At 41.0% G+C, this 24,026-nt stretch overlaps 1 protein-coding gene across 1 annotated transcript in view; it reads right to left on the bottom strand.

Moving 5' to 3' along the window:
- Window positions 1-3,057: 3,057 nt before the first annotated feature.
- Window positions 3,058-24,026, bottom strand: part of LOC140484682 (very long chain fatty acid elongase 5-like) — a 74,486-nt gene continuing 53,517 nt past the window's right edge. Inside the window, exons 4-5 of the mRNA XM_072583299.1 lie at window positions 18,347-18,457; window positions 3,058-8,508 (exon numbers count right to left, since the gene is read on the bottom strand). Of these exons, the coding sequence (XP_072439400.1) occupies window positions 8,476-8,508; window positions 18,347-18,457 (144 nt within the window). The 3' untranslated portion in view covers window positions 3,058-8,475. The remainder of the gene's footprint in view (window positions 8,509-18,346; window positions 18,458-24,026) is intronic.

The following is a 24,026-nucleotide window of genomic DNA, read 5'->3' as shown; positions in this document are numbered from 1 at the left end:
AATGAAGTGGGTCATGTGATCTGCTTCGAAGTTTGAACAACAATCTTGGGTGACTTGGTTACTATAGAACATTGGGCTAGATCAGAGACTATTAGAATGCCTGTATCATATTTTACACCTGTAAATAATGGCATGAACAGCTGGGCTGACAGTGGAATGACTTGTCATTTTTGGATAGAAAGATAGACAGAGGTCGAACTGGGATAAAACGCAGCACCCTGTGTGGTCAGCTGACTGAAGAAGGTTGTGAGACCTTGACAAATGACCAGACGACACGTGGGAGGGATGACAGGCCCATGGCACTGTAAAGATGCTGGAAGAATTTACCCTGGCAAGGCTGTAAGGCAAAATCTTCCAGAGTGGGCCTTACTGGAAGTAGTCAGTTTGGAAATTCTCCAAAAACTGAGGGAAATGCCTTTCAATTATCACTCAACTTCATGACTCAGCAAAACAGGGAGATCTGAACCTAGAAGAAGTTGGGAGTATTGACACTTTTCTATAAAGACTACAATCCAACCTAGAGTGCAAGTCATAACGTATATGAATGTGGCATAGGTTGTGAGTTGCATAAGACATTGATAAGGATTAATCGTTTTGTAGTTAAAAGAAGGAGTTGTCTACTAGCAAATGGATAGTTGATGTTGCTTTTAGTTGCTTTGTTACCACCAAGGTTTTAAAATTTCAAATGTTGTTGAGCAATTCATCAAACTTGGCCATGGGGTATTGCAATATGTTTTAAAACTTATTGGTTTTAACAGAGATCATGACAATCCTCTGAAATCAATAAGCAACACTTCCAATTCAACTATTTATTTTGAAATGACATGAAATAGTTCATTTCTGTAACAAATAGAAGTGATTGGACTTGCTTAATGAACCACTGGAAAATTCCAAAACCTTTATCATTACCCCACCTCATGTTTTGAGATATTTTAGTCATTATGGTAGTAATTATGAACTAGAATTTCCTAAGGTTGTGAGTGAAAATCTCTCCATGGAATATTATGAAATTGAATTGATAAATCTGTAATTTAGGTACAAGCATCAAGAGGAAAATGACGATAAATACTTCTGGTTTGTTGCAAAAGCTTAACTGACTTTATTTATGTGATTGAGTGAAGTGAACCTGACACCCCCTTACTTGGGCTCTGCACTACTCTAATCATTGTTATGTAATTGGCTCTGAATGAAGTGGCAAATGCAGTTGTGTAAAAAGCAAATCTATCATCACCATCTGAGGACACTTGGAGGTGGACAATAAAGACAACTGTTCCATCATTTCCCACAATCCAAGGACATCTTGTAAATAGAAAATGGATCTTTCCTGCTTCCACAGATACCTTGACAATAAGAATGTCGCAGTTAACAACTCCTTATCGTGACTCAGTGTGTATTTTCTTTCCAATTTAGAAATGCCGGTGTTGGACTAGGGTGTACAAAGTTAAAAATCACACAACACCAGGTTATAGTCCAACAGGTTTAATTGGAAGCACTAGCTTTCGGAGCACTGCTCCTTCATCAGGTGGTTGACAACCTGTAACTTGGTGTTGTGTGATCTTTTACATTTTTTTGTATTAACATAGTCTAAGGCAAACTGAAATTGTGCTAACACTTAGTTCAGGCACTGGCAGAATACCAAATAAAAACCGAAATAACAGTAGATGCTGTAAATCAGAAACAAAAAACAGAAATTGTTGGAAAAACTCAACCATTTTGTGGAGAGAAACAAAAGTTAACATACTGAGGAAAGGTCACTTCACCCCAATCTTTCTATTAACTCTGATTTTTCTCCACAGATGGTGCCAGACCTGCTGAGCTTTTCCAGCAATTTCTGTTTTTGAGCAAAATACCAAAGCTTGCGTTATTAGATTGGTCAATTTGAATATTTTCTGAAATGGTGGTTAAAGTTTGACTTTATCTTGTGAATAAAAGCTTTCTTCTATGTGTTATATGACAACATGAAAGACAACTTTCTATCAGTAAAGTTAAATTTTTAATTACAAGTGAATTTTTTTGCCAAATTTGTGACATGACATGAACGGTTGCTAAAATCTGGAAGTTTGTCCATATCAATTACTTTGGTTTGACGTATGACTGTAGAAAATGGCAATGAAAGTCATGGATGGACAAAATCTTTCTTTGCTCTGGTGCTTCCCCAGTCTGCCTGACCCTCATTGGTTTTTCCAAAAACAAATATTGTCACTGTTCTGAAAGTTATAATGATTTATTTCAGTTCTGGTGAATGGGACCTTTCTAACATGACCACCCACTGACAATATTAAACATTCCCTGGTCAGGTATAACACAGGCCAAATACATAGCACAGCTTCCTCCGCTCTGTCTCAACAATGTGCCTCAAACCAAGCTTCAACATGAAAGTAATGTTTTTTATTAATTTTCTTACCAATCTGTGCATGTTCTACATGGATTGCCAATTCATCATGGTCTGGATTGTTTAGTTATATATCCTGTTTCTTATCCAAGCTATACTTTTGAATCTAGCCTGAAATTGTAAATTGAAAGCTTTCTTCCTTGTCACACTTTATATTATTGGCAAATTCACACATTAATTTTCAGTCATTGGGGCTGCCTTGCGTGACTGAAAGCACAGTAAAACATACTTTTAAAGACAAACTACATATTATAAACTTTTATCTGGTAGTCCATTCTTTGTAAACTAATGGTAAACATATGTTTATTTTTCCTGAGCATGCATTTGAATCCTTGGCAGTCCCTGACAGGTTGATGGGCCAACAATAGTATACAAATTCAAAATCCTGTTTTCCCCAACAGAATGATAGGAGATGCATCTGTATTCCCTTATGTTTAAGGAAATTCACAGACTGGTAGTAACAAATCTTTGGCTTCAAGTATAACAGAATTAACATGTCTGAAACTTGAAAGATCCAAATGTGCCTATCCATAATACAAAGACTTTACTGTTTAAAATCTTCAAAAAAAAGCAATAGAGAAAAGACTAACAGGTTCTCTGTCCACCATCTCTCTGGCTACTGAAGGAATCAGCAATTTGTTTACATCATAAATTTTTGGATTGCAAGCTGAAAAACAATTCTGATGACAATGCTCCTTTTTGATCATTTTATTGAGTGTGCCCAGCAAACTTCAGCAAAATGAGAAGCAAGTTATCTGCCGTATTCAGTTTGGAGAAAATGCTGTTTTAATCATTTTTTACTGAGCCTACTCAAATGGCCCCAGTGAAACATGGAAGTCTATTTCACTCTCCTGCTCAGTTTAGACGACAAGGAGAAATATAGGATATTACAGTAGTGATGTAAACATTGATTCCCACTGCTATTCCACGAAGGTAAAAGGCCCATAATTCATGAGGGCTGCAAGCATAAGTGAGTTATGAAGGATTTTTTTCATGAGTGACAGGACAATTGGAACATACCATCACTTAGTGTGATGCTCTATAGGTAGTGTGAGACTGAAGTTTAAAATTAACCAAGACTACACTATATATGCCCCAGTGAAATATCTAGCCAGAGGTTTTTTGCTGAACTAGGGACCGGAAGGTCATTAAGGTGCAGCTTGATATATGAGGGCTTTAATTAGGTCAAGGTCATGGATCAGTGTTCTAGCAGCCATTTACACCATGATTCAATAGACTGATTTTTATTTAAAGAAAAAAATTGCTGTTACTTAGTAATGTTGAATTTGTATTGAGAATGTAACTTTTATTGCTCAGATTCTCTTTTTCAACTGACAAAAATGATTTTTGGCCACAGAATTTGACGTTTTCAGCTTTTGTGTCAACACATTTGAATAATTCAGCACTATTTTGATGATCCAAAGCTTTTGATGGGAATTACAATGAGTATTTTTCAAACAGCTGATCAGATGCCAAATGCCTGTTAAGTTTGTGAATTAATGAAGCATATTTCATATGTCTGCAATATATATTGTCACTGCTGTTAACTAGTGGGAGACTGAAAACACCAACATTATCAGAGTTAGAGAGACCTCTTCTTTTCGCTGTGTATTGAGCTGTTGCGCTCAGGATAAAGCCCCTATGATAGACTGCAGTTAAAGTTTGTAAAAAGCAATTGAAGGAAAAATAAAGGACCTAATTTAGTGAGTTCAGCCATGCCTGCCTGCAAATTTTCTTTTGATTTACTTCAGTTTGTCAAAAAAGTTGCATGTTATAATTCAAAGGAACAACCCTCTTTTTAACACAAGACAGCTTTAACTTAGTCAGAGATTGACTTCAAAGAATTGATTTGAAGCATCAAAGGTAGATCAAGGACTCTTAACTGCTTCACAGAGCTCTACAATATGGGTTTGTGGCAATGATTACACACATGGTGAGTTAGCAGGCGAGATTTTTCCCACACAGAGGATAAAAACCCTGAGGCAGTTCTTATACTTATCTTGTACTTAGAGCCATACCACTCACTATCTTTGTACAATAATCTCCTCCAGCCTCACAAATTTCCAAGATATCTGTGCTCCTCTAATTCTGGCCTCTTGAGCATATCCAATTTTAATTGCTCCAAACCCTCTCTGTTTCTCACCCAAAAACTTGATGAAGTTCGTTCAACATGATATGTCTTTGATGATGCCATTCTAGCATTCTTACTTAATCCATTAATTCAGTTACAGAGTCATAGAGTCATAGAGATGTACAGCATGGAAACAGACACTTTGGTCCAACCCATTTATGCCGACCAGATATCCCAACCCAATCTAGTCCCACCTGCCAGCACCCGGCCCATATCCCTCCAAACCCTTCCTATTCATATGCCCATCCAAAAACCTCTTAAATGTTGCAATTGTACCAGCCTCCACCACTTCCTCTGGCAGCTCATTCCATACACATACCACACTCGGTGTGAAAAAGTTGCCCCTTAGGTTTCTTTTATATCTTTCACCTCTCACCCTAAACCTGTGCCCTCTAGTTCTGGACTCCTGACCCCAGGGAAAAGACTTTGCCTATTTACTCTCTCCATGCCCTCATAATTTTGTAAACCTCTATAAGGTCACCTCTCAGCCTCCGACGCTACAGGGAAAAAAGCCCCAGCCTGTTCAGCCTCTCCCTGTAACTCAAATCCTCCAACCCTGGCAACTTTTCGGAACCCTTTCAAGTTTCACAACATCTTTCCGATAGGAAGGAGTCCAGAATTGCACGCAATATTCCAACAGTGGCCTAACCAATGTCCTGTACAGCTGCAACATGACTCAATACTCTGACCAATAAAGGAAAGCATACCAAACACCTTCTTCACTATCCTATCTACCTGCACTCCAATGTGTCTTTGCTCAGCAACACTCCCTAGGCCCTTACCATTAAGTGTATAAGTCCTGCTAAGATTTGCTTTCCCAAAATGCAGCACCTTGCATTTATCTGAATTAAACTCCATCTGCCACCTCTCAGTCCATTGGTCCATCTGGTCAAGATCCTGTTGTAATCTGAGGTAACTGTCTTCACTGTCCACTACACCTCCAATTTTGGTGTCATCTGCAAACTTACTAACTGTACCTCTTATGCTTGCATCCAAATCATTTATGTAAATGACAAAAAGTAGAGGACCCAGCACCAATCCTTGTGGCACTCCACTGGTCACAGGCCTCCAGTCTGAAAAACAATTCTCCACCACCACCCTCTGTCTTCTACCTTTGAGCCAGTTCTGTATCCAAATGGCTAGTTCTCCCTGTATTCCGTGAGATCTAACCTTGCTAATCAGTCTCCCATGGGGAACCTTGTCGAACACCTTACTGAAGTCCATATAGATCACATCTGCCGCTCTGCCCTCATCAGTCCTCTTCGTTACTTCCTCAAAAAACTCAATCAAGTTTGTGAGACATGATTTCCCATGCACAAAGCCATGTTGACTATCCCTAATCAATCCTTGTCTTTCCAAATATATGTATATCCTGTCCCTCAGGATTCCCTCCAACAACTTGCCCACCACCGAGGTCAGGCTCACTGGTCTATAGTTCCCTGGCTTGTCCTTACCACCCTTCTTAAACAGTGGCACCACCTTTGACAATCTCCAGTCTTCCAGCACCTCACCTGATCCTAGTAACTGTTAATTTTGTCCCAGATTGTCATTTAAAAAAAAAATTCCCCTGTGCTAATTCAGATTGAACTGACTGGCAGCATCCATGGAGAGAGTTTCAGCTCATGTTTTGAGTTTAGATGACTCTTCATCAAAGCTCGGAATGCTAGCTTGCTGTCTCCCCATGGATGCTGCCTGACCTGCCATGATGTCCAGCATTTGCTGTTTTCAGTGGAAATTCAAGCATTTAATTTTCTCTTAAATTGACTGCGTTTAGTTGCTGGGCTTCTCCTGAAGCTGTTTTTGAACGGGTGAGTTACATTTGAATACTCCAATCCTTTGGAAACATTCCAATGTCTAAGGACGATTGGGAGGTTATTGCCTTGTTGACACAGCATCTTCAGATGCTGAGGAATTATTAGCTTTAACTACAGTCAGCCTCTCTCATATCCACTCCAGTCCCTAGAGTAACCCGAGTTCCAATGATTGGACTTAAAATATTAAACCATCGTTTTTTTCTCTCCACATATGCTGCCAGACCTGAATTTCACCAGAGTTTTCTGTTTTTATTTCAGATCTCAAGCATCTCTGCATTTTGCTTTTACATAGCCATAATCTTATTGACTGATGAAGTCGATTCAATGGGCTTTATGGCTTAGACCTCCACATTTGATTTATATGGTTTACAGGGAAGTGAAGGGAGCCCAAGTGAGTGCAGTGATATTGTACCTGCCTCTACTACTGAACCAAGAGGTTCAAGTCCTACCTGCTTCAGATATCTAAAATAGTATGTCTGAAGAGGTTGATTAGAAAAGGGGCGGTGATTTAAGGGGTAGTAATGAATGTGGACTAAAATTCCATAACCCCGGGCTAATGCTCTGGGAACATGTCTCTGAATCCCACCGTGTAGCTGGTGAAATTTGAATTCAAAACAATCTGGAATTAAAAGCTAGCCAAGGAGATCCAAGATGGCAATGGTCTGAGTGGTCTGCTGTGCTGGGCTCTGTGCCATACCCCTCTCATCAACCACCCCAGGAGAAACAAATTGCTAATGTAAACTTACTGAACATCTTGAGCTGCTAAAATTGTGGTTTAGCAGCTTTAAAATCAGGATGAAAGCAAATAAAGGAAATGGGCCTAAAGGAGTGCAGGAGGCAAGGGCACTTCTCTACTGCATCAGGGGTGCCTGCAGCTACGGCTCAAACTCCCGGGGCGGCCCCTGTGGATTTAATGGGGCAGCAGCATTTACTCTCGGAGTTTGCCAAACTCTGAGAAAGGACTGAAGGAGCGGTGGAACCACTATCTGCCACGCTGGAAAAGCATGAGCAAGAGATTCAAACACTGGACTGAAGAGTAGAGACAGTGAAGGCATCAGAGATAGTGGTGGAGGTCGTGGGAGGAAGGATCCGAACACTGGAAGACCAGGTTCGGATCCTTCAGGAGTAAGTGGATGACTTGGGAAATAAAAATGGAAGAAAAAGCTTACGGCTCATCCACAATCAGTGTCCTGTTCCTGCCTCCCCATAATCCTTGAAACCACTATCTTTAAGAGCTCTATCCATCTCTTTCTTGAAAGTATCCAGAGACTTGGTCTCCACTGCCTTCTGGGGCACAGCATTCCATATATCCACCACTCTCTGGGTGAAGAAGTTTCTCCTCAACTTTGTTCTAAATGGCCAACCCCTTATTTTTAAACTGTGTCCTCTGGTTTTGGACTCACCCATCAGTGAAAACATGCTTCCTGCCTCCAGAGTGTCCAATCCTTTAATAATCTTATATGTCTCAATCAGATCCCCTCTCATCCTTCTAAACCCGTGTATACAAGCCCAGTTGCTCCAATCTTTCAACATATGATAGTCCCACCAGTCTGGGAATTGACCTCACAACCTATGCTGCACTCTCTCAATAGACAGAATGTCCTTCCTCAAATTTGGAGACCAAAACTGCACAGAATACTCCAGGTGCAGTCTCACCAGTTCCATGTACAGCTGCAGAAGCGCCTCTTTGCTCCTATACTCAATTCCTCCTATTATGAAGACCAGCATGCCATTAGCTTTCTTCACTGTCTGCTGTACCTGCGTGCTTGCTTTCATTGACTGATGTACACCTAGATCTTGTCCTTCCCCGTTACCCAACTTGACTCCATTTAGATAGTAATCTGCCTTCCTGTTCTTGCCACTAAAGTGGATAACCACACATTTAATCACATTAAACTGTATCTGCCATGCATCCTTCCACTCACCTAGCCTATCCAAGTCACCCTGTATTCTCATAACATTCTCCTCACATTTCACCCTGCCACCCAGCTTTGTGTCATCAGCAGATTTGCTAATATTACTTTTATTACCATCATCTATAGCATTAATGTATATTGTAAACAGCTGCAGTCTCAGCACCGAACCTTGTGGTACACCACTGGTCACCGTCTGCCATTCCGAAAGGGATCCGTTTATCACTACTCTTTGCTTCCTGTCAGCCAGCGTGACCCCTGCATTACAAAGAAAAACAGTTAGTGATTGAAACAGCAAGAAGACTGGGAAGAGATTTACATCTTTAATGTACAAAGGCTGAAGAATAATGTTTTTTCAGTACTTCTCAGGAGCCCTAATTAGGAACAGAAGGGTGTTTGATGAAGTTAAGACAAATTTAAGGGATCTGAACATTCACTATTCCTTGAGGTATCTGGCCGTGTTGCATTTCACTCATGGAGGGACGGTATATATTTTGATTCTGCAGAATTGGCGAACGATTTTGTGAATTCTCTGAATTAAAGGACTCTGTTCGGGGTGGGGAGGGGGGATGGGGGTATTGTTACAGACAATGGTATGGGTTTAAAACAAATTTTTTTGCCCCTTCTTTTCTTCTTCCTCCCCTTTTTTTGTGGTTATCGGCTTTATATGTATTGCCTTGCCGTAAAACTGGAATTATTTCGTATATCAGTTGGTTGGGCTTTTATTTACTGCTGACCTTTTGTTTTTGGAATGGGGGTGACTATATCTGTGGTTAAGATGTGTGGGGGGGTGGTGGTGGGCATCCATTGTTAACTCTCAGAATGTAAATAGTAGGTTTTCTTCACTTGTGAATTGCCTGGGGCCAGAGCACGGCCATCTGGGGCTAGGGCATGGCCTCAGCTCGAAGGAGTTGGGATGGTAGCAAGGATTGGGAGGACTGCCCCCTATGGGCAAGATTATTGAATTGGAGGTTATTTGGGTTTTGCTTAAGTTAAATGTAGTGATTAGTTTTTTTAGTTGGAGTAGTTTTTATATAAGTACTTTTTAGACTTTATAGAGTTAATGTCTTTGTCTCTCACCGCACCTCAGATAGGCTTGGGAAACTATGGGCTGCCCTGGATGACCATGGCTAGTGATTTGTTCAGGTCGTGTACCTGGAATGTAAAATGGAGCCATTCCCCTATTAAAAGGAAGAAAGTGCTGTCAAGCCTAAGGAAGGAAAGGGTGGACATCACTCTGCTGCAAGAGACACATTTAACTGATAAGGAACATCTGAAACTGCAGCAGAGGGATTATAACAGGGTATTCTTCTCCTCCTTTAGCTCTAAGAGTAGAGGAGTGGCTATACTGGTAAGAAGGAACCCCCCTCCCTTTCCAGGTAACTGAGCAAATTAAGGATGAACATGGACAGTCCTTAAAGCTTTAATACATGGAGCATGGTATCCTGAATGTATATTGTCCCCCGGCGCATCCTCTTAATTGTATAATTGATGCAGTCACTAAATTAATGAGTCTTGGAGTGCACCGCATGATCATGGGGGTGGATTTTAATCACCTAATAGATTCTGAGGTAGATAGGGTGCCAAGGGGCTGGCAGTTATGCACGCGCAATTTAAGTAGTTGGTGGACATGTGTGAGGAGTTGGGATTAGTGGATGTGTGGAGGTACCTCCACCCTAATGGAAGAGACTTTACTTTCTATTCCAACCCACACAAGTGCCATACTTGAATTGACATGTTTTTTATGTCATCGGATTGCTTGGACAGAACATTGGCATGCAAAATTGGGAATATAGCTCTCTCAGACCATGCGCGAGTGTTTTTAGATGATAAAATCAAGGATGGTGAAATGGATGCACAGCATTGGCACATGGATTCAATCCTGTTAAGGGATAGCAAATTCGTTGAGTACATCACAAGAGAGTTCAGGGCCTTCTGGGATATCAACTCGAGTACAGCCAGTAATCCGGCAATACTTTGGAAGGCCACCTAAGGCATATTTATGAGGCCTAATTATTTCATTTTCAACAGATAGAAGGAGGCAGAGGGAGGAGCAACAACGGATTCTGGAGACCTGGCTGCAGATAGCTGAGGGCGTATATTATAATAGGCCCTCTTAGGTCAAGCAGCAGTGGGTCACTGATTTCTGGGCGGCTCTCGACTCATTGCACACACTGGTGGCAAAAAAAGATGTCTCCTTCGCTAAACAAAGACTGTTTGAATTTGTCGATAAGCCAGGTAGATATCTGGCATATCTGGCTAGAAAGAAAAGTGCTTCCCAATCTATTATGTCTGTCAGAGAGAAGGCTGGCACGGTTACGTGAGTTAAGGTAGGTCAATGTTAGGTTTAGGGAATACTTCGCAGAGTTATATCAGTCAGAGGGAGGCAAACATGGTGCAGTGAGAATGCAGTCCTTTTTTGAGAACGTGGACCTCTCCAGTGTAAACGCGGAACAGGTTTCCCCATTGAATGCACCTATGACAGTACAGGAAGTGCAGGAAGGGTGGCAAAGCACCAGGGCCAGATGGATTCCCAAGTGAATTCTATAAGGAATTCAGAAATGTGTTGGGGCAGCCACTTCTGGAGATGTATAGCCATTCATAATCAGAGGATTGTTTGCCGCCTTCTCTTCGGGAGGCTAATATCTCCTTCATTTTTAAAAAGCGGAAAGACCTGATGTGCTTCATACAGACCCATTTCACTGTTGAATGTAGATTGTAAAATTCTATCCAAGATGCTGACCCTGAGGTTGGAAAAGGTCCGGCCACATATTATAAAAGAAGATCAGACCGGTTTTGTCAAGGGCTGTAGCTCCTCCAACAATACCAGGAGGGTACTGAACATAGTGCAGCTATGGCAGCAAAGATTAATTTTGGGTTTAGTGGTCTCCCTAGACGCAGAAAAGGTAGCAGTCATCACAAATGGCACTAAGTCAGATAACTTTAATATTGGGAGAGGTAGTCGACAGGGATGCCCTCTTTCACCGCTATTATTTCCCTTGGTTATTGAAACGTTAGCTGAGGCTATCAAGAGGGATCCTGAAATAGTGGAGCCAGGGGTAGGAATGGGAGAGAATAAGATCACCCTATATGCTGACGACGTCCTTTTGTTCTTGGCCAATCCGGAGGAGTCCGTTCCTCAACTGATTCAAGCAATTAATTTATTTGGCAGCTTTTCAGGCTATAGGATCAACTTTATAAAATCGGAAGCCGCACCGGTGGGGGGCCTAGTGGAGGTGCCTGATCTGAAGGATGGAATTTAGTTCCCGTTTAGATGGTTGTCAAAAGGTTTTTTTGTATTTGGGAATTTTTACTACCCTTGCCTTCCACCAGCTATATAAAGCTAACTATGTACAACTACTGGAGAAGATAAAACAGGATTTGAGGCGGTGAGAGGGATTACCATTATCATGGTGAAGCCGAATAGCCCTGATTAAAATGAAAGTTCTTCCTCGCCTGTTGTACCCCAAGAGATTGCTCCCATTGTTGCTACCCAGACGAGTATCATAGACGCTCAATGGTTGGCTAGGTTCTTTTATTTGGTGTGGCAAGCACCCCTGATTAAATTTACCAAATTACAGCTTTCACAGGGTGAGGGAGGGGTGAATCTTCCAGACGTGAAGAAATATTAAATAAGTGCCCTGTAACCATATGTCGGTGACTGGGTACAGGGGAAATTCAGAGTCGATTTGACTTGACATTGAAACCTCACAATTGAGGTGTCTCCAAGTGAATCTATTATTTATGGATAAGATGAAATACGTAACCGAGCAGTGCAAAATTCCAATCATTTTAAAGGGCTGGAGGATAATGAGGCAAGACAAGGGCAATTGGCTTAAGACTTTGTTGTTTATCCTGTTGGTGGGATCCCAATAATTTAAAGCTGGGGCAATGGACTCCAGCTTTAAGTTATAGGAGAATAAGGGAAACTCTTGTCTGGGAGATTTATTCAAGGAGGAGGCCTTGATGTCATTTAGCCAGCGAAGTCAGAAATATGGATCGTCTATCTGGTACTTCCAGATAAGGGATTATATACAGAGGAAGACTATGCTGCTGACTCAGTTTTACAAGTCAGTTGTGGAGAAAAGAGTGATCCAGTGTATCATTTACAGAAAGGAATGTGCCTTAGAAGATGTGGAGGGACTCTGTAGGACGTGGAATCAAGAGCTAGGAGAGGATAGCTCATTGGAATATGGGAAAATATATGAGAAAATGCAAGGAAAATTTCAGTATGTAACAGAGCGCAGGACATGCAATTGAAGATTTTACACATGGCTCATATGGTACCAGAGAGGCTAGCTAAGTTCAAGGAAGGTGCGTCACCAGGATGTTGCAAATGTAAAATTAGTATAGGCACTCTCACACACTGCTACTGGTCATGTTGTGAGATCCAGAGATACTGGAGTGCTATAGTAAGGGAGTTGAAGGACATCCTGAAGTTAAAGTGGATCCAGTATTTCTTCTTCTGGGGTTGCCAAATTTGCCCTCTCTGGGGGAACACCGGAACAGACTGCGTAACATTCTAATCCACTGTGCAAGGAAGAACATTTTAATGAATGGACATTGGAAAAACCACCAGGTCTTATGGGTTGGCACAGGCTGGTGATGGAGCAGCTCCCCCAAGATTACTTCACAAATGTGGTGCACCACAAAACGGAGCAGTTTTATGAGACATGGTGGCCCTTTTTAAATTATATTGACACAGACTAATCAGCAATATTAATTAGGGCTGTGGTATAGCCATTGAAATCAATGCACGTGCCCATGGGGCCCTGGGAGGGGGAGGCTGGGGGAAAAGAGTGCGGGTATGATGCCTGGTACTCCCAGGGATGGGAGCCTCAATGGAGATGTGATGAGTGAAATAGGATAAAGTAGTGAGATATAATTCAACATAAGTTAATTTGAATTCAGTTTAATTTAATTTGTTTGTAGTTTAGTTTAAGTAAATACGGTAGAATAGTAGGTAGTTCATTATTAATAGTATCATGATATGGCATTGTTGTACTGCCTCTATATATTGATATTACATTTTTTTGTATATAGATGATTTGTAAAAGATTTAAAAAGATTTCTAATAAAAAATCTTTATACAAAAAAGCTAGCTGAATAGAAATCATGCAACTATTATCGATTGTCATAAAAACACATCTGGTTCAAAAGTTTCCTTTAATGAAAGAATTTTCTTTTCATATTCATTCTTAGGATGTGGGAATCACTGGCTGCCCTTGAGAAGGTGGTGGTGAGCTGCCTTCTTGAACAGCTGTAGTCCACCTGCTATGGGTTGACCTATCGTGCCCTTGAGGAAAGAATTCCAGATTATGGCCCAGTGACAGTGAAGGAATGGTGATATATTTCCAAGCCAGGATAGCGAGTGCTTTGGAGGAGAACTTGCAGGTTGTAGTGTTCCCATGTATCTGCTGCTCTTGTCCTTTTAGATGGAAGTAGGTGTGGGTTTAGAAAATACTGTCTAAGGATCTTTGGTGAATTTTTGCAGCATGTCTTGTAGAAAGTACACATGCTGCTACTGAGCAGTGTGGTGGAGGGAGTGGGTGCTTGTGGGTGTGGTGTCAATCAAGTGGGCTGCATTGTCCTAATGGTGCCAAGATTCTTCAATTGTTGTTGGAGCTGCACCCATCCAGGCCAGTGGGGAGTATTCCCTGACACTGCTGACTTGTGCCAGGTAGATGGTGGACAGGCTTTGGGGAGTCAGGTGGGGAGTTACTCACTACAGTATACCTACCCTCTGACCTGTATTTATGTAGCAAGCCCAGTTGAGTTTCTGGTCAATGATAACCCCCAGGATGTTGACAATGGGAGATTCAGTAATTGTTACACCATTGAATGTCGAGGGGTAGTAGTTAGATTGTCTCTTATTGGCGATGGTCATTGTCTGTATTTGTGTGGCATGAATGTTACTTGCCACTTGTCAGCCCAATCCTGAATATTGTCCAGATCTTCTCGCATTCAAATATGGACTGCTTGAGTATCTGAGGAGACATCAATACTACTGATTATTGTGCAATCATCAGTAAACATCCCTACTTCTGACCTGGTAATGGAGGGAAGGTTGTTGGTGAAGCAGCTGAAAATGGTTAGGCCTGAGGAACTCCTACAGAGATGCCCTGGAGCTGAGATGACTGACCTCCAACAACTATTTTCCTATGTGCCAGATTTGACTCCTAAAGTGCTTGCTCTCGATTCCCATTGATTACAATATTGCTGGGCTCCTAGATGCCACACTCAGTCAAATGCCACCTTAATGTCAAGAGCTGTCACTATTGTCTCTCTTTGGAAGTCATGCTTTTTGTCTATGTTTGAACCAAGGCTGTAATGAGGTCAGGAGGGAAATTCTGTCTTAGTGGTATTAACCCAAAGAAACAGGTAGTGTCTGGGGACCCAAGTTCAAATCCTGCCATGCCAGACGGTGAAATTTGAATTCAATAAAAATCTGAGATTAAGAGTCTAATGATGACCATGCATCCATTGTCGATTGTCAGAAAACCCCATCTGGTTCACTAACAGCCTTTAGGGAGGATCCTTACGTGGCTTGGCCTACATGGAACTCCAGACCCACAGCAATGTCATTGATTCTTAACCGCCTGCTGCTCTGCCCCAATGTCTCCTTATGTGGTAGTGTCATGTTTTGTTTTATAACGCTTCAGGTAACCTTCCTAGAGTGTTTAATTGTGTTAAAAGTAATGTATGTGCACATAACATAAATAAGGATACAAATATAAGTTGTTGTGTTGGTGCAGTGTCAATGACTGCATCGAAAAACCAAGAAAGGACACCACAGGGATAAATTAAAATATCTGGGAAAAAATAACATTTATCAAAGTGACCTGTGAGGAAAATGATCAATACTATCATAAAGATCACAGATCACAAATATATATAGCAGGATAAAAATAGATAACACCATTTAATAATTGATGCAACTTGAAGAATAAGCATAATAAGTGATAAATGAATTTTCACATTGATATTTGTGAGGTATTACATTTTGGTAAGTGAAATAGTGATTCCACATGTTACTTGGAAAATATGAATCTAGGTGGGATAGAGGAACAAAGGGAGTACGAGTACAGAAATCATTTAGTGGAAATGCAGTTTGATGAGGCCATAAAATAAAACAACACTAGGATCTATATCTAACAGGATAGGATTGAAACGTAAAGAATTATGATGAACTTATATTGAAGCTTGGTTATAGCACACTTGAGTATCACTGGCCCTGGTGAAAGGCCAGAAAGCTGGGGATGAATTTTACCAAAATATTGGTTAAATGTCAACTTCAGGCAGTTTTAAGAGTTTCTCTTATGATCTCAAGTGAGTTATTGCATGTAATTCTACACTGCTCACCTCATTCTGTACACATCACGTGTCAATAATAACATATTTGCATTATTAGGCATGCACCAGTGCAAATACTTGTTGTCTGGCCGGAACTTTCTGGGATTTGAGCCCTTGGCATCACATTTATAGGCCAGCTGTGCATGAGACCAAACACAGCCAGCCAGGAATAGCCCTTCAATGAGGGGGACAGACATGAGAAAGCAAGGCTTCTGAGAGCACATGGGTGACACAGTTGACAAATCATTTCTTGAACAACAGGATGAGCAAAAGAAACACAAATGAAAAAGATACATTCGCCTCAAGAAATAAATAGAGGCAAATTTACAGTCTATGACTGATCACCTTGATTCCTGATGAAGGGCTTTTGCCCAAAACGTCGCTTTCGAAGCTCCTTGGATGCTGCCTGAACTGCTGTGCTCTTCCAGCACCACTAATCCAGAATCTGGTTTCCAACATCTGCAGTCATTGTTTTTACACCTGGCTCATGTCTATTGGAAGTATATGTCAACGTAGTTGTGTCTGGTTCGTTGTGCTTGATGCTGCAGTGTCCAATTATGCTGAAGGTGATGTTTTTCCTGCTCAATATCCTCATCTTCCTCCTCCTGCTCTCCCAGTATTTTCCTCACAGCATCCCCAACCCTCATAGTTAACTCCCTAACTTGCAAACCACAGCAGAAGCCCCTAATAAGCTTGACATTAATTGTGCAGACCCCAAAAGCTTACTGTGGCTCTATCCCCAACCAACTTGAGATAACAGTCCCAACTGATGAGATCCTTGAGATGATCTATGCAGCTCCCTGGCTGATACTAATTCCAGGATTGGTTACACCGGACCTGCAGGACTGACACTGGCCTACTCCCTAGTATGTGACCCAGCCCACCAAGGATCCTGCTCTGCCAGTCTTACTATTTCAAGCAACATTTGCCTTCATTCGCTCTTGTTCCTCTGAACCTCCCACATTACTAACCTCTGCATGCCCTCCTCACTTCCTCGGAACACCTTCACATATCCATCCACCTGCAAGAGCCCTAACTGCCTGCCACCCTCTTTCACCTCACTCAACCCCACTTATTCCAGGAGATGCCAGTCCACAACTGGGCAGAAAGAGCCTGGACAAGTGGAGGATTGCTCAACTTCAGGTTCCGCACTCACAACGAGAAGAGAATCCTGCCCTTCACAGGAGACATGGGATTACCAATACATCAATCAAGGAAGGACCATTCTTCAATCCATTGCAACTCCCACAGTGACCCTGCTGCCAGTGTCACCTACTGCACACCAGATCTTATTATCAGCCACTACATCTTCGTTCTACTCTGTCTGCAGGGATGACCAAAATCTTAGTGGAGACTTGGCAGGCTCACCAGAAGCTGCCTCCTTGATTTCTGAGGAAGCAAGAGCAAGTCTGCCTCCTGCACCTCCCACCAGCTCAGATACTGGCACCTGGATGGGTATGTTATGCTTAGAAAGCACAGGACCACAACATGATGAACATCTCTCAGGGACAGCGCTTCAGCTGGCTGAGAATGAAATTCCACAGGATGCTGGCACTTAAAGGACAGCCAAAAGACAGGGCACCTGTCCAGCCCAGACAGGAGATGACCCTGTGGTGTCAGGAGTCAGGGACTTTGTCCAAATGAACAAGAAGAAACATGAGTGGCAGAAAGATATATGGGATACAATATCTCTGGCTCTCATTATCTAGATGCTATGGCAATGCAGCTATGCCATAGGCACCAAGCTGACCCAAGCATGCAATCATCTGGGATATCTCCATGGACAGTTTGGCAACTGGCACTGAGAATCAGGTCCAGCACACAATTGAATACATGCACTCAGCTGCACTTCATTGTCCCAGCCATAGTCCTCAGAACAGGCCCTTTCCTCACAAGGAGGCAGGATGGTACCAGGAGGTACACAGCTAGAGGAGGAACCACACACGTTCCCCTTAGAGGTCTCCTCTCAGGACCCTGTCGATGAGACTTTAAAAATTAAACCCTAGCAAAACTAGGAGCCACCAATAAAAAATAGTCAACAAAATCTCAAGGAGAGAATGGAGAAGGAACTGCTTTATCCAGAGAGTGGTGACAATTTGGAATGTACAGTCAAGGCAGATATTGTAAACGTCCTTGTATTGCTGGCAAGTTCCAGGCTGGAATACTCCCAAAGAGACTTGTGCATACTATTTTGGAAGGAAATGTCCCAGAGACCAAGAGCTGTTTTAGAGGCAAATGGAGACATCTCAGGCGTGGTATTTGCATTCAGACAAATATAAGAAAAGAGTCACGAACAAAACAAGGGTCTGTTCATCACTTTCGTATCCTTGACCAATGTATTCATCGCTCCGAACAGAGGTGGACTTTGGAAAATTGTCAGAAGAACTTGGACCTCCACACGGATAGTGGGGCCACAGCAATGCAGTTTCATGAAAATCTGTACCAATCAGTCAAACACGACATCGGCAGCACCCAGGTCATCCTCCTACAAAGCCTGACCATGTTGCTCAACTGGACGGTATTTGCCTGCCCAAGATCATGTTGTACAGAATTATCTATTAGTAAGCAAAACAGAGAGGCTCAAGCAAATAAGGACTGACTGAAGAAGTCCCACTCTGTTACCACATTGACAACTCCCAGTGAGAAGTACAGATCCTGCAGATGGTACATCAGGACTACTGCAGAGACTGAGTGAAGAGCCAGCATTATCAAGAAAGGGAGGAGGAGGATAGATGTAACTAACCCTAGCAGCATCTACACCTTCTCTTGCTCCGACTGTGGGAGAATCTTCTGGCCACATGGCTCTGCAACCGATGAGCACAACCTTCCGAAAATCTTCCGCTGAGAAGAAAAACTGAAAGAGAGAGAGATAAATAGAAGCTGGATAGGTGCACGAGGGACAGAAGAAACAGAGAGTCATGTTGATTGTGTTAGATGATGAAGAATGGGAAAAGGCTCATGTGCAGTATAAGTATTAGCACTGACAGGCTGGGCAGAATGGCCTGTTTCAGTGCTGTGTTTTATTTGTAATTCTATGCAACTGACATAGAGACGGGACTGATTTATGAAACACTCCTTTGTATCATGACTATTTACTTGGACATTCAATCAACCTTCAAAAGCATTTCCTTGGAATATATGATATACTGTACTCCTTTGATTCTTTGTTTCCATATTACTCCAGCACATTATCATGTTACAGTCCTCATTTTAACATGTTAATATTTTGCTTCACTGAAGTGGCTCAGCTAACACTTAAGAGACCACACAGAGGCAGCACTGGTGAACCTTTGTTTAAAAACTACTAAACCCATTTTTAACTCCTGAAATACAATTCCCCACTTGATGGCAGCACTGGTTTTAGCAAATTCTGTAAGTTTAAGAATATGTTAGATGTTTTAAGGACTTTTTCTCCTCACAACATCAGATACTATGCTACAAACAAAATCTTACTTTTCATTCATATGAATCTGATGAGTTGCTTTGACAGTAACTCCATAATTCTTTATTTCCTACACTTCGACCATCAAGATATTTTACGTTTATGAGCTTATATTGGCAATATAACTTGAAAAAACAAATTAATGAACCAGAAATTATTTTAATGTTTATACTGTGTAAGCTATATTCATGCAAATAGCAACAATTTAGAGAATCAAATGTGCTATATCAAAATAAGTAAAGAGTTTTCCATTTATATAGCACCTTTAACAACTTCAGAATGTCATAGAACACTTTACAGCTAATAAAGTAATTGCAATTTAGGAACAGTGACAGCAGAAATGTGCACAGCAAGGACCCAAAATCAGTAACATAACATTGAGCAGGCAAACTACCTGGTTTAATGATGATGAAGGTAGAAGATTGGATTAGATGCCAGAGAGATGTCCCCTACTTTCTTCAGAAATGGTGCGGTGGGATGTTTTCTGTAAATTTGAGAGGGTGGCCAGGAACCTCAGTTTAATACTGAGTGTCATCAGAATGATGGCCCATCTACAATGTAACACTCCCTGTGTTGGCAATGGAGTGTCATCCTGGATTATGTACGCAGGCCATCAGCTAAACTGCAAATTAGGTTTAAAATAGTTTCAATTCATGCAATAATATCAAATTGGTAATCAATGAATGCAGTAGGAAATACTGCAAGTGTTCAGAATCTACTCAGGTCATTATAGAGTCGCTGACATTGGCACACAGTTAAATAGTCACTGGTATAACCATGGAGAGTGTCACATTGGAATTTTTCATTCTTTCATTAACTGGCTTCCATTTAGCTAAAAGAGTCGACAATGCTGTTTGAAATGTCGTTTAAAGTTGGGCTGCACTGTCAACATGTTGTCAAACACAGTAAGGATGTCATAAATAATGTTTTTGTAAAATAAGAGCAAGTATGAACAGGACAGTTTTAAGCCACACCACAGGGTGACTCATGTCCATGTTGACATAAGTATTGCTATTTTGAAAGCCAAGAATACATATTTCTGGATGATTAGTGCCTTTCCGTATGTATGATGTAGAGGTGCCGGTGTTACACTGGGGTGGACAAAATTAGATGTCATATGACACCCAGTTATAGTCCAACAGGTCTATTTGAAATTACATGCTTTTGGAGCGCTGCTCCTTTGTCAGGTGAAATTGAGCCTCTCTTCACCTATGAAGGAGCAGCGCTCTGAAAATTTGTGATTTCAAATAGACCTGTTGGACTACAACCTGATGTCATGTGACTTCTAATTTTCTGAATGTATGTTCCTGTTACTTATCCAATTATTCACAAACTTGAAGCTTTTAATCCTACACATCATAACAAGATTTAAATGATGTTCAGACTATTGGTGGCTGATTGGCACTGCATATTAAACTTTCTATTTTTATTCCAATCAGTACATCTTCTGCTATGATTCATTAAAAAAACCCTTAAGTTTAAACATCCAGTGCCCCAGGAGAATTGCGTTTAGCTATAAAAGGGATGCCAGCAGATTTCCTTCTTAAAGGGCATTAAGTGAACAAGATGGGTTTTTACAAAAACAATTTCACAGTCCTCATTTGCCTTTTAATTACAGATTTCTGAATTCAAAAACCACGTCAGGATCACTTCCAGTATTGCCAGAGTATTTGGTCACTGATAAACCCAGCAACAATACCACGACACCATCATCTCATTTTCTAATTACATTCCCCAATTTCATCTGTTTACATTTAGGCCATTTTATTATGTGCATTTATAGCATTTTCCTTAACTTTCATTGCTGCATTTGAAACCATATTTGCGATCCTATTTAACATTCTGTGAAGTGTGCTCAGTGGCCTTGCTATTAGACATCCAATGATCCTTACTGAAAATTATAATTGTATGGTACTATTCATTTGGATCATAGGTGATGCTGCCTTCTCTTCTTCCACGATCAAACTTAACTGTTCAGCCTCATGTGAAGACTAGCTATTCAGGTGAAGTACCAGCAGGCTGACATCAGAGCAAATTCACTGTAGAGTCACTGCTCTCAGTACAGAATATGAAAACTTTAAAAAGCTGGGGGTGAGGAATAGTAAACAAGAGAGAAATATTGGAATATTTGCAGAATATTTCCAAATTCAGTATGCAATATTTATCGATGCATGTTTTAGAATACAATAAGGAATACCAATAATTTTTAAAAATCTAATTTGCAACAATGTTGTTTACACTTCAAAGGAGATGTGAACATATATATCAAGTGACAAGAAAATGTACAAAATATGTTATATTACAACAGCTAATTTGTATCAGAAATGTTTAATGTATGATTATTGGATAACACCATAAAGACTATATATCTGGCCTTTACACTGGCTAGACTCCAGCAGAAGATGAATAATGAGATGTTATTCTGACCCAATTAGTTGAACAATTGACAGGTTAACATTTTCAAAGTCAGTCTGAAGGCTTGCACTATGCACTTCAGTGGAAAACTACCCTTAGATGTAATGAACAGATCATGCCTCCAGAGAATGAAATGGGTGGAAATTTTGGTCTGTAAACACCATTTCCTTTAATAAAGTAGACTGAAAAGATGGTTAGCACTAAATTGCACACAACAAACCATGTTGTCTAAATTAGACAAATGACTCAAAAAATATAGGTCAAGGGATTGTTGTAAGATTATCTGCAGCTCACCAGTAACAAGGGTTAAAGCAAAGATTACATGGTCACTATTAGTACATATGGAAGTTTGTTGGTTGAAAATTAGCTGCCCTATTTCCTATTAAAGCAGTGGCTACACTCCAAAACATGATTTAAGCTCATAAGTTAATTGCTGCTTGAGTAAAATGTGCCAAGTACTTGCCTTACATCATTTTGCCACAGGGAGGTGCTATACATTTCTTCCTTCCACATAACCTATGCTATACACCAAACAAATATTATCACATTTCATTAGCAATTATACATAGATTAAGACAATGATATTAATTTAATAAAATCATTAACTTGACAATATTCTCATTCCATCAATATTTGTCTCAGCTCATGTTGATAAAGAAAGTAATAGAAAAGGAGGAAAAATAAGAGGGAGGCAAGAAAGGAAGGGGAAGGAAAGATGAAGGGAAGGTGAAGAAGAGAAAGAAAAAAACTTACAGTCATTTGTCAATTTTAAAGCCAGACGTTTCAAAGTGCTTTTCAGTTAATGAAGTGATTTTTGAAGTTTGGTGACAGCTGTAACGTAGGAAACGCGGCAGGTCATTTTCACTCAGCAAGTTCCACAAACAGCAATGTGATAATGACAACATAATCTGTTCTTTTGTCAGTTATAAATCTTATAACAGTGAAGAATCTTACAACACTCTACATATTTCCTTGAACTATGACTTTTGATAGTTTGATTCCTTGATGATAATTAGACTCAAACTATACATAGCAATGCTGTATAATGTAGTTCAGTGGTAACACTCACCTCTGAGTCAGAAAATTGTTGCTCCAAGACTTGATCATATAATCAAGGCTGACACTTCACTGCTTTAGTGAGGGAGTACTGTATGTTGGAGGTGACATCTTTCAGATAAGATGTTAAGTCATACTAAGATGGATGTAGAAGATCCCATGACATTTCTTATGAAGGAGGAAGCTGTTTTCCCAGTTGGCTGAGATTCATTTCCCACAATCAACACTACCAAAGCAAATTAGCTTCGTCTTCATCTCACCTGCTGTTTGTGGGATCTTGCTTTGTGAAAACTGGTAGCTGCATGTAGTCTACTTAATAACAGGGACTCAACTTCAAAATTCATCAATTGTTCCTGAACTGTTTAGGCACTTTTGAGGACCCTAAAGGCATCAGATAAATTCAGTCTATTTATTTCTTTAAATAAATTAATACTTCAACCAAGACGGATTTGTCAAAGCAACAGAAAAGTAAACATCACATTTAAGGGGTGGAATTGTCATTTTTTTTCTCAGGTAACCTGCTTTGTCGAGGGAAATTCATGATGACCAGTCAGCCATGACTTGGAGTGATTTTTCTTCCACAATCTTCTGCTCTTCTCCTCACGGCTGAGGTGTGATCTTATAAAGGTTTACAAAATCATGAGAGGTGTGGATAGGATAAACAGACAGGTCTTTTCCCTGGGATGGGGGAGTCCAGAATGAGAGGGCATTGGTTTAGGTTGAGAGGTGAAAGATATTAAAGGGACCTAAGGGGCAACTTTTCACACAAAGCGTGGTGAGTGTATGGAATGAGCTGCCAGAGGAAGTGGTGGAGGCTGGCACAATTGCTGCATTTAAAAGGCATCTGGATGGGTACATGCATAGGAAGGGTTTAGAGGGATATGGGCCAAGTGCTAACAAATGGGACAAGATTAGGCTAGAATATCTGGTTGGCTTGGACGAATTGGACCAAAGGGTCTGTTTCTGTGCTGTACATCTCTGTGACTGCAACTGGTCTCTACTGTACCCTTCTCATGGAAATGCTCACTGTTGCTGGGACCTTGCAGAATTCACACACACTGTCCCAGCTGTACACCCTCAGACACTGTAAACTGACCCTCACACATTGTACTCAAGTATCATCAATGAGAAAATGGCCCAAAAAGCCAAGTTAACTCCCAGCCTTGTAGACAGGGTTGTCGGATATGCGGTGATGAAGAGAGGGATAGTGCTTTTCCTGCAGACAGCCAAAGAAAGTCATCAGACTCAGTCAGCCTGGACCAAGGAAGTGGTCTGAGTGTCCTGAGTGAAAACCAATGCACAGCAATGCAGGAAGAAGGTCAATGATCTTCTGTGCTCCACAAGGGTGGGTGTTACCATTTTCTCTCTGCCATCACACACTCATCAGTCATCTGCCACTGCACATGCATGCTACCAAGGCTACTTGTCTACAAACACCTATGCATTATGTTCACTCAATAGGACTCACCCACACACCCTCCCAAACTACTAATCCTCCCTGACCTCCGTA

Source organism: Chiloscyllium punctatum, chromosome 13 (genome assembly GCF_047496795.1).
Source record: "Chiloscyllium punctatum isolate Juve2018m chromosome 13, sChiPun1.3, whole genome shotgun sequence".
Classification (NCBI taxonomy): Eukaryota; Metazoa; Chordata; class Chondrichthyes; order Orectolobiformes; family Hemiscylliidae; genus Chiloscyllium; species Chiloscyllium punctatum.
This window is presented reverse-complemented; position numbering and strand designations above follow the sequence as displayed.